Consider the following 18,461-nt stretch of genomic DNA (forward strand, 5'->3'; position numbering starts at 1 on the left):
ATGGTCTCGGTCTTGTCATGGACTCGACCGCATTTGGTCTCGGTCTTGTCATGGACTCGGACATTGCGGACTCGGCATTTTATTTCAAGACCAGTCGAGACCGCAGCTGTCGAAATATCACTAATTTGCCAGAATATTCTCAAATTTATTTGTTAACATCCTTGCTTTTATTGAGTGCAAAACGTACTGATTCAAATCCGAGCAATAATGTGACTGATCCTACCGCTGTCACTCCCGCCCCCTTTTCACTTGCACTCCAAGTAAGATGTGGTTGTCTGGGAGCGGGAGGAGATGTCTGCCAAATCGTCAATTATAAAATTCGGCTATATAAATCATAAAGAATATGTTTGTAAAACAACATCGAGAAAAAAACATACTACGACATGTAAATTCTGCCGTGCTTCGCTATCAGAGACGGTGGGGACAACGTCCAACTTTTATCGTCACCTAGAAAGGAAGCACAAAGCAAGGTAAGCTATGTGTAAGTGATGTTAGCAAAGCTAGCTAACTAACGTTAGTAATCTGCCTCTACCGAAATTCTTTACCTGGCCATCACACAAAGACATTTTGTCAATATTAGCTATGCATATTAAGTTAGCTCACACTGTAGAGCATGTATATTTAGGGTGCAATTTTCCGTTTCTTGTCAGCTATTTGCCACCTAGCTTGGCGCACAAGCTAACGTCACCTAATTGTATTTGCGTCAGACATTACTGATTTAAAATCGTCTGACATGTTGACCGACGTGCTTCTCCTCTAACCTTGCCAATATATTGCCATTAAATAAATCTTGAAAATTACAGGGCTGTACAGTGACAAATATGTTGCATTTGCGATGAAAAAAATTGTTTCTACGCTGAATTATTGTGCAGACGTGTTGTTCGACAAGCCTGCAAATACAGTGATGTGACGGCTCTTGACTATGAGCGATAGGACTCGAGTCTCAGTGAAAACCGTCCTTTGTTTTTGTAATGCTCTGCACACTACAGTAGCTATTATTATTCTATTTAATTCAATTCAATTCTATTTTATTTATATAGTGCCAAATCACAACAAACCGTCGCCTCAGGGCGCTTTGAAGGTCCTTTTGAATTAAAAATTACATTTGTTTAATCGGCGAATAAATAAAATGTAAGAACGTAAGAGCACACAGCGCATGCTCATTGCTCTGTTTTCGTCACCTGTCATGGTGGCAGTCATATGTAGCTCTGCGTGGTACCTGGCTGCTACACTGATGCAGGCTTCATGCAGCAGGAGAAAGGGTGAGAACAGTCGCGGTGAACGGATCCCAAAGATTCGGTTCCCTTCAAAAAGAGCCATCACTGCTGCAGTAGTTGTTTTGATCTTGAAGCAGGGACTACAGGTAACTGATTCGAGCTGAATAATTAGGCCCGAGCCTCCCGAAGGGATCGTTTTTGTCTCTCGCCGCAATTTTGTTTGTGCATTCGTTCGCACAATCTTTGGCCGATCAGCCTCAAAATTTAATAACTTGTTTACTGACCCGGCCTGAACCCACAATTAGGGAATCAAGTTTCTAGGTGCAATAGCGCCCCCTACAGAAGCAAACAAAAGTTTGTATGGAGGTCCACAATTTTAGTTTCACTGAAATGCATGAAAATTTGTGTCAACATTCTTGACGTCATCCTCATCAAAAAAGCCAATCACACCCATGCTCTATTTTCTAACACGTTGCCATGGCGGAGCCCGAAATGCCCCATTTTATTCTAATGGGAAAAAGCGAAAAATCCCCCATACTAAAGTTTTTGCTTACTTTGCCCGAAATACATGAAATTTGGTACACAGATTGCTGATGTCAGCCTGATAAAAAAAGTCAATCACACCTATGTCATATTTTGGACGCTGTTCCCATGACGATGCCAAAACTGCCCCATTTTATCCCTATGGGAAAAAATGTGAAATTTCTGCGATGGAAAAATGACCCTTGCTTTCTCAAAAATGCATACAAATGCCTGAAATTTGGTACACGCATTGTCCACATCTCCCTGAACATAAAACCTGCAGGTGAAAATACTGTAATGTGTAAGGCGTTGCCATGGCGATGCCCAGAATATGGCATCTTTTTCTTTGATAAAGTCAATACATCCATTGCAGTTTTTCATATGTGGCAGCAAAAAAAACCCCGCTACAATAGGCACGGCTGGAAAAGCTGGGTTCAAATCGGCACCAGCACCTGGGCGGCGGCCGGCGAGGGCCTATTATCGCCGCTTGCGGCTTTAATTTGGTATTTAAATCCATTTCCATGGTAACAGCTTTCCTCAACAGGCCTCTGTATTTCTATCGGCTGCATGACTTCACATCATGGTATAGTGTGATTGCGCTGCGTCCAAACTGACCAGATTGTGGCGCAGAGGTGGAAGCAAAGCAGAACAAAGAAGGGTTTGAAATGATAATGATATTTATTACTGTGTATCAGACCCCCTTTGTTTAACCCTTATATGAATTTTAATTTACTGTGTCATCATATTTAAAATGAACGGATCTATGTAGAGTAGAATGCTAATGTTCAAGTACAGTGTAAAATGTGCAACTGTTAGAGGCCACTACAATACCCACTATTAAATAGATACAAATCTGCAGCACGCGAGTACATTGTCCTACATATTTAAAAAATGTCCCACCTGATACACTCCCACATCTGCTGTAGCTCAAAAGTTTTTGCAAACACTAATTAATTAACATATTAACAGAAGTAAGCAAATGCAGTGTTTTTAAGTTCCAATTTACAGTTGCAGATCAAATAACTTCTTACTAGTGCGCTTTCTAAGGCTCATACCGTATCAGTCATGTAACTTCCTTGTTTATCGATTTGAAAAATATGATGGCCAAAATACCATTGATTTACATTGTGTTGTTTACCCACACGTGTCATTCTATGCAGTAACAGTATTACACATGTTTGACATACATTTATGAAGTTGCTACATATTTTTAAGATTGTTCTTTTGATGTAATTGATGTACACATGACCAGATATACTGATTCCTCTTTCCTATTTTTTAGGTTCTTGGAGTACAAGTCAAGGCAACAGACTGATGTCACACAGCCAACGATATCATTTACCCAGAAAGTGCAGCTCTACAGCCCACAATCGCCAAGGCAACAAGCCATCAGTGAAGCCATTGTTCAAGATTTGATCATTGGGTGTTGTCTGCCTATCTCACTTGTGGAAAATGGACATTTTAAACACTTTCTTGAGGTCATGGATAGTAAATACAGACCAATCTCTAGAAGAACAGTTTCTGAGAGGCGAATACCAGAGTTGGTAAAGAAGGTCAAGGAAACTGTTTTGGAGAAACTGAAGACCCAGTCGTCTGTGTCATTAACAACTGACCTCTGGTCTGATCGCAGGCTACGCTCCTTCCTTGGAGTGACTGCCCATGTGTGCTACAAATCAAAGGATTCCTATGCACTTGAATCCTACCTGCTGGACTGTAGGCGTTTTACAGGCAGGCATACTGGAGAGCATATTTCATCTGCCTTTGAGGAGATCACAGAGGAATATGGGATTCGTCACAAAATAAGCTATATCATAACAGACAATGCCAGCAATATGAAATGTGCTTTTAAAGTACACATGCCCCAACAGCAATCTGATGACAGTGAGAGTGAGGAGGATAATCTAGATAACGAGCACTTGTGGGAGGACATTAATTTAGCAGAAGACACAGAATTACCCTGGTCATCAGGTGAATGTCTTTCCTGCTTTGCACACTCTCTGCAGTTAGTTGTGAATGATGGCATGAAGGAGGTTAGGACCATTTCCCGCTCCATAGCCAAAACATCACGGTTCACAACTCTATTACATAGCAGCTCACAATTCAAAGACAAGTTTGAGGCTATGTTTGGCACTAATAGGACTGTTCCAGCTGCAAGCATGACTCGTTGGAACAGTACATTTAAACAAGTACAGGCCCTCATAGCTCTGGACCACAAAGCCCTGAACGAAATGTGCACTAAGGATTATGAGGATGTGGTGTTTAGCACCCGTGAGTGGAACCAACTGAAGGAACTGAGTGCAGTTCTTGCTCCATTTTCTGAGGCAACAGACCTGACAGAAGGAGAGAAATCAGTTACCATTAGTATGGTGGTTCCAACTGTCCTGGACTTGAATACACACCTCCTCAAGATGGAGGAGACCCGAATGCAGTGCCGGCCATTAGTTGCAGCCCTCAAGCAGTCTCTGATGAAAAGATTTTCTGGAATCTTTATAAAAATAAACATGGCCAAAGAGAGCGGAAGAGAGCAACCTTTTAACCACAATGTGTACTTTTTTGCTACCATGCTGGATCCGCAGTTTGGCTTAAGCTGGGTGGACTTAGATGTTACCAATGGGGGAAATGCAGCATCAGTGAAGAAGTTCAGAGAAGAACTTAAGAAGACTCTGACAGGTTAGTATACATTTTTCTCTGCTGAAAATAAATGTCTTATTTGCAAAATCATAAATCCTAAAATGTTTTAAATTGGTAGCCCATAAAAGCTTTAACTAGGCTTACAGTGGAATTCACAGTCTTCGTTTCATCTGTTTACTTGTCGTAAAAATTATGTTGTATACTCTATTGAACCTTATACTCTTTAAAGTTACCAGCCTAAATATTAGGCTGGTAACATGCCTATTTTCATAATCCAAACTCTCACTTTATACTAGCCCGTCATACTTACCTGCACCTGTACTCAAAGTACCAAGTGTTTCAAATACTATTAAATAAGTAGGCCAGCAGTTAGATATAGTACAGCAGCATCTTGTAACCTAAAGAAATAACTATTCATAGAATCATTTCATTACTGACCTCTGCACTGGATAAAATAACCTATTGTGTTTTTTTGAACAGCAATAATATAACTTAATGGATAATTTTTTTAAAAAAGGCCCTATATAAGGTTCTAAAAGTGTTTAATTTAACTCTGATACGTGCATATCCCTTTAAATCTAACTCAGTCATTGTGTTTATGTTTTTCAGACACATTGATCTTTGAGGTGGAGAACATGATGGACAGTAAAGATGAAACGGGCTCAGAAGCCAGGAATGTGGATCCAGCCAGTGATTCACCACCAGCTAAATGTCCTCGCCTTCTGTCCCGCTACAAGGCCCACAAGAAACGCAGCTCAGTGCAGGATTCAAGTATTGTAACACAGATAAGCAAATACTTTGATGCCGTCCGTGACTCTGATCCTGACAATGCACTTGTCTTCTGGGCCAAAAACCATGCCAGATTTCCACAACTCCACAATTTGGCATTGAAGGTGCTATCAGTCCCTGCCTCCTCTGCACCAGTGGAGAGGGTTTTCAGTAGAGGAGGCATTATAATGAGACCCCATCGTGCACGTTTAGGTCACAGAATGTTGCAATCTCTCATGTTTTTAAAATGCAACCAAACTTTACTTTAAAGTGATTTCTACTGATTTAACTTTAAAGGTGTGCAACTACTACTTTATTGCAACCACTGTGCAACTATATGGTTATCCTGTCATGTCCTGGGCCTGTGGCCCAGTGTTTTGTTCCTTTTTGTGAAATTCTGTTTTGTTGTATTTTGTAGTTATGTTGTCTTAGATTTCCTTTCAGTTTAGATCCTCAGTTTGTTATTGTTTGGGTATTCTGTTATTAGTTATTTGTATATTATTCTGGTTCCCCTTTGTTCTGGTCTTTCCATGTTTGTATCTGTTTTGTCCCCGTGTCTTGGCTCTTCTCTGTGTTTAGTTCCCTTCCCATTGTTTTCTTGTGTGTGTGGTGTTTAGGTTCCCTCTCCCATAGCTTTAGAGTTTAGTTCTCCCTATGTTTTCCCTTAGTGTCCCATCCTTGTCTTGTCTCTGTCTTCCCCGTGTTGTCAGCCTGTGTTCAAGTAGGTGTCTCTTTAGTCATATGTTTAGATTCTGTCTGTGTCAGGTTTCCGTGCGTTAAGCCTGCATGTCTGTCATGGTTAGTCACTTGCTGTTTTATTTTCACAGTCTCGTGTTCCTTGTGCTTTGTGTTCAGTTTTGGCTCCCCTGTGTAATTATGTTCAGCTGTGCCCCTCACCCATTGTTACACTCCTCATTAGCCCTGGTGTATTTATTGTCTGATTTTGTCTTTGTCAGGTCCTTGTCAGTGTAGCCATCCATGTTGGCTTGCCTGCTGTGTGTTTTCAAAACACTGTTTTGGTTTCTAGTTTCAAGTTTTTTCATGTAGCTGGCCCCTAACCAACCTAGTCTTGTTACATGTGTACAATAAAGTTAAGTAAAAGTACAGGTCTTGTCTTTGTGTCCTGCATTGAGGTCTTTTCAGCCTTGCTGCAGCAGCAGCCATGACACATGCTTGGTCTTGAGTTTGGACTTACAAAGATTATTTTGCCACTGGAGTTTTTTAAGGCTTGGGATATGATGAAACTGCTCCTAATTTAACAGTTGTGTAATTTTATGGTTGAAACACACGTGGTTAGGTTATTGAAATTCTGATTTCTTTATATTCTTATGTAGTTTGAAAACTTATAAAAGCTTACACATTAATTCAAAAGCAAACTTAATGCTGGAGTATGTAACTTTTATAAAAAATGTTTTATAAAAAAAAATATATTACATATTAAAACTCACTGTCATGACAGTGAGTTTTAATATGTAAAACTCACTGTCATGACAGTATAGTATGAGACAGATAATCTGAAAAGATTGAGCTCCTCTGCCTTCTCCCAGTACTCCCAGTAGGAACTGCAGAAATACACAGCTAGGTCAGAAACAACCAATCAGAGCCAGGAGGAGGGTCTTAGCACTGTCAGTCATGCTTGTGTACGTGCTGCTAACACTCTTTATGGAAATGTGGATCTTTAAGCTCAATTTGAGAAATGATTCTGATCATCTTTCACATTTTCTTGTGTCATGTAGCATGGGGCACTGGTCTTGGTCTTGTCTCGGTCTCGGACCCTAAAAGTCTTGGTCTTGTCCCGTCTCGGACCCTAAAAGTCTTGGTCTTGTCTCGGTCTCGGACCCTAAAAGTCTTGGTCTTGTCTCGGTCTCGGACCTTAAAAGTCTTGGTCTTGTCTCGGTCTCGGGTTAGGTGGTCTTGACTACAACACTAGGTCCTCTCTGTGCTCAAACACAGTATTGATGGCACGGCTGTGAAAGTTCCATCTGACATTGCTTGATGCTGGTAGTCTGTGGGCCACAACTTTATCAAGAACGCTTGTGCGCTTGGATGATCTGGAAAAAAAGCTGGAAAATCCACTAAGGTTAGAAAAAAAAATTCTAACTTTGGTTATGTGAGAAGTAGCCTGTTGCATTATTAGATTGAGCTGATGAGCATAGCAGTGGATGTAGTGGGCATTTGGGTACACATCTTGTATCTTCTTCTGAACACCTGCAGTGGCACCTCGCATCACGCTGGCTCCATCATATGCCTGACAGATTAGCTTAGCCTTTTGATCCTCAGGAAGAATAGTTGCAAGACGTTCTTTTAGGGCTGTAGCAATGGAATCAGCTGTAGCCGACTGCAGAGGGATAAACTCAAAAAACCTTTCCTGCACAGTGTTTTTGGCATCGATATAGCGTAGTACAAGCACAAGCTGGCACTGCGTAGCAACATCCACAGTCTCGTCTGCCTGGATTGAAAGAAAATCACTGCTCTGTGCTTCTTTGATTATATGCTCCTTCAGAACAGAAAACATACAGTCCAGTAGCTCATTCTGCACAGTTTTCGAAGTTCCCTTAAACACAGTAGCATTCTCAAGGTGCTCTTTTAGTACTCCATCAAGAGAAGCAACAAAATCAACCAACCCACGAAAGATCCCGGGATTTTCAGAGCTCTTACTTTCGTCATGACCACGCAAGGCCAGCTCAAAGGCTCCACAAAACTTAACACAGTCTATTATTCTAGAAAGGATGTGCCGATTTTCTATCACCTCTTCATTGTGCCTTCTAACAGCAATCCTGTAGCCTTTATCTAGCTGTTGAGCAATGCTAAGTTTCCCCCAAAAACTTAGCTTCATTGCATTGTCTAGGTGGCTGCGGCTGTTTTCGTGCCGTTTGCATTTTTCTGAAAGATGTTTTAAGTCTCTTACCCCAGTTGTTGTCCACATTGCCTCCGTGCCAGAACTTTGAAATAGCAAACACGGAAAGCAGTAAAAGGCATTGCTCACATCACATCCAGCTAGCCAACTCCGCTTGTCATAAGAAGAGCTGGAAAAAGCCCGCGTGTAGGATCGTCCACGATCACTTGCCTGCTGCTGAATTTGTAAATTGGGACGATCCGGTCCAAGCTCCTTTATCCTGTTTTTTTCTTCAAGTGAACGCTTTGTAAAAGCATTTTTTTGTAAAGACAAAACAGAACTTTCTCTCATTTTGAAACTACTCCACTTTGCAAACGTAAACGTGAATGACCTAACGAACTGCAGCTGCGCTAATGAGTCGAATCGGGGATTGTCCAATCACACAATGTTTTAAAAAAAATTAGCCAGTACTGACACTCTACCAGTAATGACACAACAGAATGGGTGTGTCCGGGACGCAGAGCGCTGCGCCCTGTGGAAAACCTTAAATAACCAATTAAAAGTCAGCCTCAGATCACCTGCTTGCCAAAAGTTGATGCGCCTACATACACTCTCATTAGAACGGCGCCCTGCACATAGGATAGGAAGTGTGCACAATGTGAGCAATTAAATAGAATTATGTATTTACTATTTTAATAAATTCTAACATGTCTATTGGACACACAGTATGAATAAATACATTTCTAAGTATTTTGCAGTTCAGAAATCATTTATTATCTAAACAATTTAAAGGGGGCGGCGCCCAAGCGCCCCCTACTGGCCAGCCGCCACTGGCTCATAACCTTTAACCATTTTGCATATGGAGGTAATACCGGAAAATTCCCATTGCACAAACCTACTCCCATATTGCTGGTACAAAGTCAGGGTCATATCCCATCTGAGCTGAAAGTTTTTAAAGAAAGATTAATGCATTGGCTAGATGTATTGGTTGTTTATCACCATAGCTGAGCAAGGATTGTTATGGTTTATCCAATACAGAAAGTTCAACATTGGCCACATATTATTATTGTCAGCTCATACATGAGGTCAGCAGTCCACCACAGGGAAACAAGAACTCTGTAACAGCTTGATCAGTTTCAGTCCAGCACTCAGCACCTCCATCCAAGGTCAGCATGTTTCTCCAACTCCATCAAAACCTTCTGGAGTGCCTTAAATGTGGACCTGCAGTTATCTGGATGCTCAGCGCTGTGAGTGCAGCTCAAACATCACCAAAATTATCTGTGGCAGTCACCCTCAGACATCTGCAACCTGCAAAACAAAAGGAACATCAGCTGATACAGGAACAGTCTGCTCCTCCAGCAGGCCCTCCATCTGATACTCCACAGGAGCCCTCCCCTATGAAGAACACAATGAAAGGTTTGCAAACAGCGTGACACACATTTCAGAGAATATCTCAGAGAATATCACTGAAGTATAAGCTGAACATAATGCAACAAAAAAATAGCAGCATCAGCTAATGTCCAGTTTGTTAATTAAACATCACTGTTAGACAGTTAAAGGGTAAAAACGCTGGTCACATTTTGAGGTTTAAAAATAGCTGCTTATGTCAGACTTAGTAATAAAAGAAGTTCATATTGTCCAGAAATGAGCTCAAACAGTGGTTCTTCATGATTGGCATAGATTCTTAAAGGATGAACCCTGTAGTGTGTCAGATGAGGACGTCTGAGGTCTGCATAAAAACCACACAGAAAATTATGCAGGCATGCTCATTATTCCTGAGTTTTTATAGTAAATTTACATGTGTAGTAATTACCGTTGCTGCTGTAGAAACTACGCTTAATGAGGAGGCCCAACATAAGAAAGTTTAGTAGCTAGTTTTTGTTTTAATTTAGGTTACTCAACTTCTTTAAAACGAATTCTGGGCAAAAACTTTCACAATTTAATTCCACATTAAAGATTTAATTTACAGTAAAAAAAAATCATTCGCATTAGTGATATTTGTCTCTGATCGAGACTCTGAGTATCACACTGCTCTTGCTAAGTTGATTGCTGATCTTGAACTTTCTAGAAGTGTGTGTGAGTGGGTGGGGGAGGGAGGGGCGTTGTTGCTGGGCAGAAATCAAGGTAGAGGTGGGAAAATCAAAGCCTGTACATTTGGTTTCTGTCTGGATGAAAGAACTAGCTAGGCCAAGCTTAACTTTGGTGTACTAAAGAGCGCATCACTTATATACGGTAGCATAAGCAAATTCAAACAGTCACCTCAAGGCATTTTATATTATAAGGTAAAGACCTACAATAATTACAGAGAAATCCCACCAATCAAAATGACCCCCTATGAGCAAGCACTTAGCAACAGTAGGAAGGACAAAATGAAACTGTATACTAAAATTATAGATCCATGTTTTATTGCATAGAGTAAAATTTTATGATAAAAGTAAAAAAAAAGTGCTATTTCCAACTTTTGTAAAGTGCTTTATAAATTAAATTTATTATTATTATTATTATACAAAAACAAGGGGCCAAGAAGTACATATGCAAAAACAGACTCATGAGCAGCAAACAGAAGGTTTGGAAGATCAATCAACTGTGAAATGATGCGAACAACTCCACACAGCACCAGAGTGATGCACCTCTGTGTTTATGCTTGACACGTCCAATATGGTAACAATGTTGACGTACAATTCAGTGCTCAGTGTGGTGTCTATGTATATATATATATATATATGTTTATGGTTGGTGAGAGACAAATATCAATATGTCTATGGGAAGAAACCTTCAGCAGAGGGCAGTCATCTGAGACTGAAAGAGACAGGAAAAAAGGAAGAGATTCAGAGATTAATAATAACTAATGATTAAATGCAGAGTGGGGTATAAACAGAGTGAAAAGAGATGAATGAACAAGAAACACTCAGTGGATCATAGGAACCCCCAGCAGCCTAGGCCTATAGCAGCATAACTAAGGGAGGGTTCAGGGTCACCTGATCCAGCCCTAACTATAAGCTTGATCAAAAAGGAAAGTTTTAAGCCTAATCTTAAAAATAGAGAGGGTGTCTGTCTCCCGAATCCAAACTGGGAGCTGGTTCCACAGAAGAGGGGCCCGAAAGCTGAAGGCTCTGCCTCCCATTCTACTCTTAAGTATCCGAGGAACCACAAGTAAGCCAGCAGTCTGAGAGTGAAGTGCTCTGTTGGGGTGATATGGTACTATGAGGTCTTTGAGATAAGATGGGGCCTGATTATTCAAGACCTTGTATGTGAGGAGAAGAATTTTAAATTCTATTCTAGATTTAACAGGGAGCCAATGAAGAGAAGCCAATATGGGAGAAATCTGCTCTCTCTTTCTAGTCCTTGTCAGTACTCTAGCTGCAGCATTTTGGATCAGCTGAAGGCTTTTCAGGAAGCTTTTAGGACAGCCTGATAATAATGAATTATAATAGTCCAGCCTAGAAGTAATAAATGCATGAATGAGCTTTTCAGCATCAGTCTTAGAAAGGATGTTTCTAATTTTAGAAATATTGCACAAATGCAAAAAAAAGCGGTCCTGCATATTTGTTTAATATGTGCATTGAAGGACAAATCCTGGTCAAAAATGACTCCTCACAGCATTACTGGAGGCCAAAGTAATGCCATCCAGAGTGCATAACAATGAAAATGTATAAAATGCTTTCTAATATTACTGTATATAGGAAGCATGCTCTAATAATCTCTGTAATAAAATATTCTGATCAACAGTATCAAATGCTGCACTGAGGTCTAACAGGACAAACAAAGATATAAGTCCACTGTCAGAGGCTACAAGAAGATTATTTCTAATTATGATTTTTTTTAAAATTATCATTGAAATAATAATTATTATTATTTCAATAATGTGAAAGAATCACACAGTCGTCACAAAACACAGTGCTTACGCTGGTTGAATAATCGATCATGGCCTTCGGCGCTGCCATCAGAAAACACAATGACTGCGGAAGTCTGCGGCTTTGACTGTCCATCGTGAATACTTTAAAGAGCTCCTTCACGCTTACAATGAGGAAGTGAAAGAAGTGGTATCATCTTATTTTAGTAATCTCTTAAATTGTAATAAGAATAATTCCAGGGTCTTGTTTGATACGGTCAACAGCGTTGTTCTATTTTAAATTGTTTTGTCATTTTTTACTAGCTAGGTAGAGTTGTTGCCTCTGCTAGAGAAGTTTGGTGTCAGTAAGTGCTACATGTTTGAGAATAATATGTTCCCGCCTTCCCTCTTCTGGTCTCCCAAGCTCCACCCTCACAGCGCTGCTGGGAGAAAGTGCCTGGTGTGAGTGCCTCTACCATGAACTCAAAGAAACAGAACTGAATCAATTTCAAGATCGTCAACCCCCAAGTAGCACTCTCTGCACTGCTTGGGGGTCCACAGAGCACTGAATTCGCAGCATGGTTGCTCCCACGTTGCCTGGAACATAGTACGGATGTGCCACATCAGATAAAGTGAGGCCTCTTTGTTTCCCAGTCTAATCATATGTGTGATTCTACAGTCTGTGGCTCGTTTGGTAATGAGCCGCTCTGAGAGCATAAATAACTTCCATTATTTCCATTTTATTTATTATCTAAGTCTGAACAATATTTTATTTTGAAAAATGTTCACATTCTCTCTGTTACATCCATTTATGACTCACTTTGATGCATGTCAACACATTTGTCTCAGTCATGTGATACGTTACATCTAAAATTAATCCCACAAGTTTCACCGGTTCTCGTTGATCTTTTGATAGATTTTGTGTGTTTTTGTTAAGATTTCGATAGCTTCTTCCTTCCTGTGTGGGAGCAGATGTAAGTGCTTCATCAATGTAGAAATGTTTTGATACAAACTGTTTTGCACTAGAGCCAAATTCCTTCTCACCCTCAGCTGCAACACATCTCATATGATAACCAACCACAGCTGGTGTGAGTATAGGTGAGAACCAAACTGTTACTGCACAGCTTACCTGCTCACAGCCAGACCTCCCAGCAGCTTGTAGCTCAGAGACTCTGCCTGAGCGATGGCGCACAGACCACGAGTGGAGACCTTCTCAGCAAACAGCTGAAAGAAAGGAAGGACATTTCAGTTCAACATAAAACACCACAAACTGTGGTCAAACCTAAAACCGGGTACTAGCATGTAACGATGGACCGCACATGGGTCCCGTGTTTCAGTCGCTGTATCTACAGGTCAGTCCTGTTGCCTCTACCCTTCTCAAACTCAGGAACCTGTCTTCATGTGAAAGCAATCCTGCTCCATCATGCCACTGTATCATCACTGAAGGGAGAGAAACCAGTCTTGATGCCTCGACCCTTCTAAGGTGGATGAAATCATGTGGAAAGGACTCCCTGGTCTGAGGAACTGGAATAGAACCACAGAACGTGGACCTCAACCAGTGACCAGCAGAGCCAGACTGAGTCCTGCTCCATCTCATTATCATATCGTCACTGAAGGGAGAGAAACTGAGGCAGGAGCTGTTTGATGCTGCATATCACCACACTATGCTATGTGATATATTCCTGGGACAGTAAGACAGCATCTCCCCATTTCTCTTTTGTAACAGTTTGATCTGTAATGGGGAAATTATTCTTCCAAAATCTTCTTGATCCAGATCCTGAATGACTCTAAAAGCTCATCATTCAAACTCAGCCAAGCCCCACCTGTGGTAACTCTTTAATGGAGATCCAGAACTTTGTCCATTTCTTAGCAACCTGAACTAATCCCACCACCTCGTTGGTGGACGCTGCTATAATTCGTCTGCTGTGACTGTAAAGAAAAACTTTTGTCTACTTATCAGAAACAAGAGGAACTTCTGCTTTTACTGGGCAGGGTCTCCTCTTGGGCTCCACAAAGCTGACGTGGTCAGGCAGGGGCTTCTTGGGGTCGATCTTACTGCTGAAGTCCCAGGGCAGCATGATCTTCATCTTGATGGCTCAGCACACCTGAGGGCACATCAACAAACACACATTAGGGCCACCAAAACCCAGCGTGATGCTGCAGCGATGCCCAGACCCACTAAATTTCTGGTTCATGATGTCGAGCTGTAATTACCCTGCTTTAAGAGGACATGAAGTACGGCTGAGTCCACTGAGGACTTCACAAAAACATCTTCTGTGTGGCCCTAAAAACACTGGACCAGGTTACACGTCAGCTTTCACTGTCTCTGTTTTACATTTTCTACTCATTAATTACAAACGGTGGCTTTAGTTGGAAGTGTGGGTCAATTTATTTTTTTAATAAATGGTAACCACTGTTACTGTTACTATCATTGCCATCAGGTTCCCTCTTTAAAGTTAGAGAGCTCACACTATGAACTTTTCCAATAAAAACAAGGCCTAACTTTTCTTGACTTTATTGAAACTTCTCATAAATAATTATCATCTTATTGTAAAAGTGCAAAAAAAAAGCAAAAACATACTGCAAACATCGTATTAACATTATTGTGTCTCCACTTGGTATGAAGCCCAAATAGTTTTCACAGGAATACAAAAGAAATGCAGTCACTCCACACCTAAATAACAGTTATTTGGCTTGAATTATATTTGACCAGACTTCAAATGTATCTCTAATAACTTTTAAAATACAATTCCTAAAAACACTCACGGACAGACAGTTTCCAAGGCATCAATGTCCAAGTTCATCCACAGCAGCACAATTAACAAGCTAGTCACACCATGTGCTCTGACATGCCTGACACTGACTGCACCTTTCTAACGCCAGAAGGTGGCGCTGTGGTTCACAAACCCTCAAACATTGACATGCTCTCACACTGACAGAAGAACACTCCCTGCCTAACACAATATAACTGTGGCACCAAATCATGCTCACATTTAAAACACAACACAGTACTATACATTAAAACATTCATTTCTGCTGTTTTTTCAGTACAAGTACAACCATCTCTGCAATGAGTCCCAAAAAAACTTTTACACTTCCATCTTTCATTGTTTTGAAATCAGCTTTGTGCAGTTTGTTGTTGCTGCTCAGAAATGTCTTAACAATGGATCTGATAGACCAGAGGTCCACAACCCCACTGGTACGCAGGTCATTTGTTACCAAAGCTGCACCACAAACTGTGGTCAAACCTAAAACCAGGGTACTAGTGTGTAACGATGGACTGCACATGGGTCCCGTGTTTCAGTCACCGTGTCTATAGCACAGTCCTGATGCCTCTACCCTTCTCAGAGAGCCATCTATGTTTTCATGTGGAAAGGACCCCCTGCTCTGAGGCACTGGAGCAGAACCACAGAACGTGAATCTGAACCAGCGACCACCAGAAACAGACTGAGTCCTGCTCCATCTCATTATCATATCGTCATTGAAGGGAGAGAAACTGAGGCAGGAGCTGTCTGAGGCTGCATATCACCACACTATGCAGGCTTAAACCACTGGATCAGAATTAGTTTGTGATTTGTTCTTGGGACAGTAAGACAACATCTCCCAGTTTGCACTTAAACAGTGCGCATCTTGAAATCTAGTGCATTTCTACAATCTCTTGAAAAGAAACACTACAATGAAAATAAAACACATTATAAAAAATATATAACTTAATTGTACCCTGCCTCTCACCCTATGACAGCTGGGACAGGCTCCTGCCCCCCACCCACATATAAGCATTACATTACAACATTACAAATTAAACACAAATAATAAATAAACATAAAGGGAATGTCAGCTATCACGACTAATAATACTAAGAAGAAATAAGTTATTTAGACCAATTTAATTCTCATTTTAGTGCCACAACATGCTCGCAGACCCTCTACATCAGCCATCACCAATAGGTGGACCTCGGTCCGGATCCGGACTGCAATGATGTCTCAAGCGGACCCGAACCTGCATTGCATAGAGCCCCCTGACCACCAATTCATTCACTGTGTTGAATTGAATTGAAAATACATTGTTTTTCAGTGGGCTTATGTACATGAGGCTGAAACAGCGATGCAGCCTAAAAAAATTATCAACTTTAACCCTCCAGCATTAATAACGTTCAGGTTCAGGGGACAATGAAGTGGTATGAAGGGGGGCTTTGGCTTCGAGGCTTGGGCCGGCTCTGTTATGTTACATAATTGTAATTTCAATATTGACCAAAATAATCGTGATTATGATTTTTCCTATTATTGAGCAGCTCTAATTGAGGCTTCTTGAAAACAGTTCCTGGGAGAGATGCTCGAGGCACTGTGGATAGAAAAATGACATTTGAGAAATGTTTGTTCAGTGCTTCAGTTTCTTTCCTTTCAATGACGATACGATAATGAGATGGAGCAGGACTCGGTCTGGCTCTGCTGGTCACTGGTTGAGGTCCACTTTCTGTGCTTCTACTCCAGTACCTCAGAGCAGGGAGTCCTTTCCACATGAAGAATTGCGCTCCCTGGTCTTCGTTTCGGCCTTTATCAACCTTTGAGACAGGCGACAGCGAGTTTTCTTACACAAGTTGGCAACAGTGGCCCAGATAAAGGAGGAGGGTTGAATGTATCTAGCAGTCTCACCCCACAGTGTTTTCGTTAAATTTGATATTCTAACACTAAACAATTCGGGACAAAATTGATCTATGTAATGTGGGTCTAGGCAATGCATTAAACTTATTTCATAAAGTTTATTTGTAGTTCTAAACATATTTATGGTGTTTTTTTTTTCCTTCACTTTTTGTCTGTCCATAGATGTTTTTCCTCTTCTGCAGCCTCGATTGCAACTACAGTACAGTACGGAAAATGTCCCGTATTTTTAAATACAAAACTTGACAGGTATGGACTGTGCCTCCACCTAAACACAAACATGAGGATACTCAGGGGTTACAGTGGGATTCAGAAGGTGGAGGAACCCTAAGATCAGCTGTAGTGGCTCTGCATGGGGAGAAGAATCACAACTTTCTATTGTGAGCTCCAGTAAATGATGTTCGTGTGCAGGCTGTGGTCAGCTGACCTGCTGCTGCTCTTTCCTTCCTCTTTCTTACATTTTTCTCCATCTCTGAGTGAAGTTATCGCTCATTCTTTGCTCTCCCTGGAAATACAGCAGCTGTTCCTTTGGCTAGCAGACACACTGTGTGACTAACTGCAAACATTTTGTGTGCTGATATTTGTTGAGCATTTAGAAATGTTGCATTTAAAATTACCTGCCACACGTTACTCTCGTTATGCTCGCTCCTCTTCAGTAGCGCTAGCTAAATGCTGAAGTACTGCGAGCACAACTTACGGACATCAGCCCTCGGTCCGGCCCTCTGTAACCCCTGATTATAGCACTATAAATGATACATTAATTATATGGTTTTGCCTCTTAAATCTATTTGTATGCGATAAGCCCCGCTGATGGAGGATACGCCAGTACGATTATCTCTTATGTGTGATTATTCCTCTGTTTATGCTCAGATTGTTTGATGTTTGATGTCACAGTGACCAGAAATGTAACCTTTTCTCAGACTCGTTAAACCTAAAGTAATGAGCCTGTTTTGAAAATGTAAGAAGTAGAAAGTACAGATATTTGTAAATGTAGGGAGTAAAACCAAAAAGTAGTCAGAAAAATAAATACTCAGGTAAAGTACAGATACCTGAAAAATCTACTTCAGTACACTAATGAAGTATTTGTACTTTCATTACTTATCACCTCTGGTGCTGGAGCACTATTTACCCACAGGCCATTCATAACAGCTAAATGAAATTATCTCGTGGGCCGTATATAATTATATTACAGGCCGGATCTGGCCCGCAGGCCTTGGGTTTGACACACATGCTTTAACTGAACAATTCTCAACAGCTTTCAGCAGACTGACAGGATTTGAAATGGGCATTAAGGACCCGTTTCTCTCCCTTCAGTGACGATACAGTGGCATGATGGAACAGGAATGCTTTCCACATGAAGACATGACTCTTCATCTAAGAAGGGTAGAGGCATCACGACTGATCTGTAGACACAGTGACTGAAACAGAGGAAGCATGTGCAGTCCATCGTTACAGCTAGTACCATAATTTTAGCTTTGACCACAGTTTGTGGTGTTTTCTGTGTAACGTGTTGGACTGAAATGTCCTTCCTTTCTTTCAGCTGTTTGCTGAGAAGGTCTCCACTTATGGTCTGTGTGCCATCGCTCAGGCAGAGTCTCTGAGCTACAAGCTGCTGGGAGGTCTGGCTGTGAGCAGGTAAGCTGTGCAGTAACAGTTTGGTTCTTACCTGGATTTACTTTTTCTTTTCCAGGACAAAAAAATTGTAAATTAATTCCTTTTTGTTGTTTTTTTGTTTCTTTCCTTCAGGGCTGGTTCATGCACAAAATTCAACAATTGTCCAGTTCATCTGAATGATCTCAACAGCTTTCACCAGTCTAGCATGACCTGAAATGAGCATTAAGTAGTGAGTTCAGTGGTGTTGGCAGCAGATCTGGAAGTACTGTGACACAAAACTTTGGATGATGGCATCAGCAGTTCTGCTGGTTTCACAGCCTCGGTGACGTTTAGCATTTTGACAGACATAATTCCCTATCGTAGCTCTTTCCCTTTAAGCTCTC

General features: G+C 41.1%; 1 protein-coding gene and 1 pseudogene across 2 annotated transcripts; one reads left to right on the plus strand and one right to left on the minus strand.

Moving 5' to 3' along the window:
- Window positions 1-18,461, minus strand: part of LOC115790082 (zinc finger MYM-type protein 1-like) — a 68,556-nt pseudogene that overhangs the window by 1,641 nt on the left and 48,454 nt on the right.
- Window positions 1,182-6,213, plus strand: LOC115789990 (zinc finger BED domain-containing protein 4-like). 2 transcript variants are annotated; one of them, XM_030743620.1, is made up of 3 exons: window positions 1,182-1,262; window positions 3,022-4,409; window positions 4,980-6,213. In XM_030743620.1, exons 1-3 carry the CDS (start codon window positions 1,246-1,248, stop codon window positions 5,405-5,407), a joined length of 1,833 nt encoding a protein of 610 aa, XP_030599480.1. In that variant the 5' UTR covers window positions 1,182-1,245; the 3' UTR covers window positions 5,408-6,213. The 2 variants fall into 2 exon arrangements, with proteins under 2 accessions (XP_030599480.1, XP_030599481.1); XM_030743621.1 differs by having other exon boundaries at window positions 1,192-1,363.

Source organism: Archocentrus centrarchus, chromosome 13 (genome assembly GCF_007364275.1).
Source record: "Archocentrus centrarchus isolate MPI-CPG fArcCen1 chromosome 13, fArcCen1, whole genome shotgun sequence".
NCBI classification, from domain to species: Eukaryota; Metazoa; Chordata; class Actinopteri; order Cichliformes; family Cichlidae; genus Archocentrus; species Archocentrus centrarchus.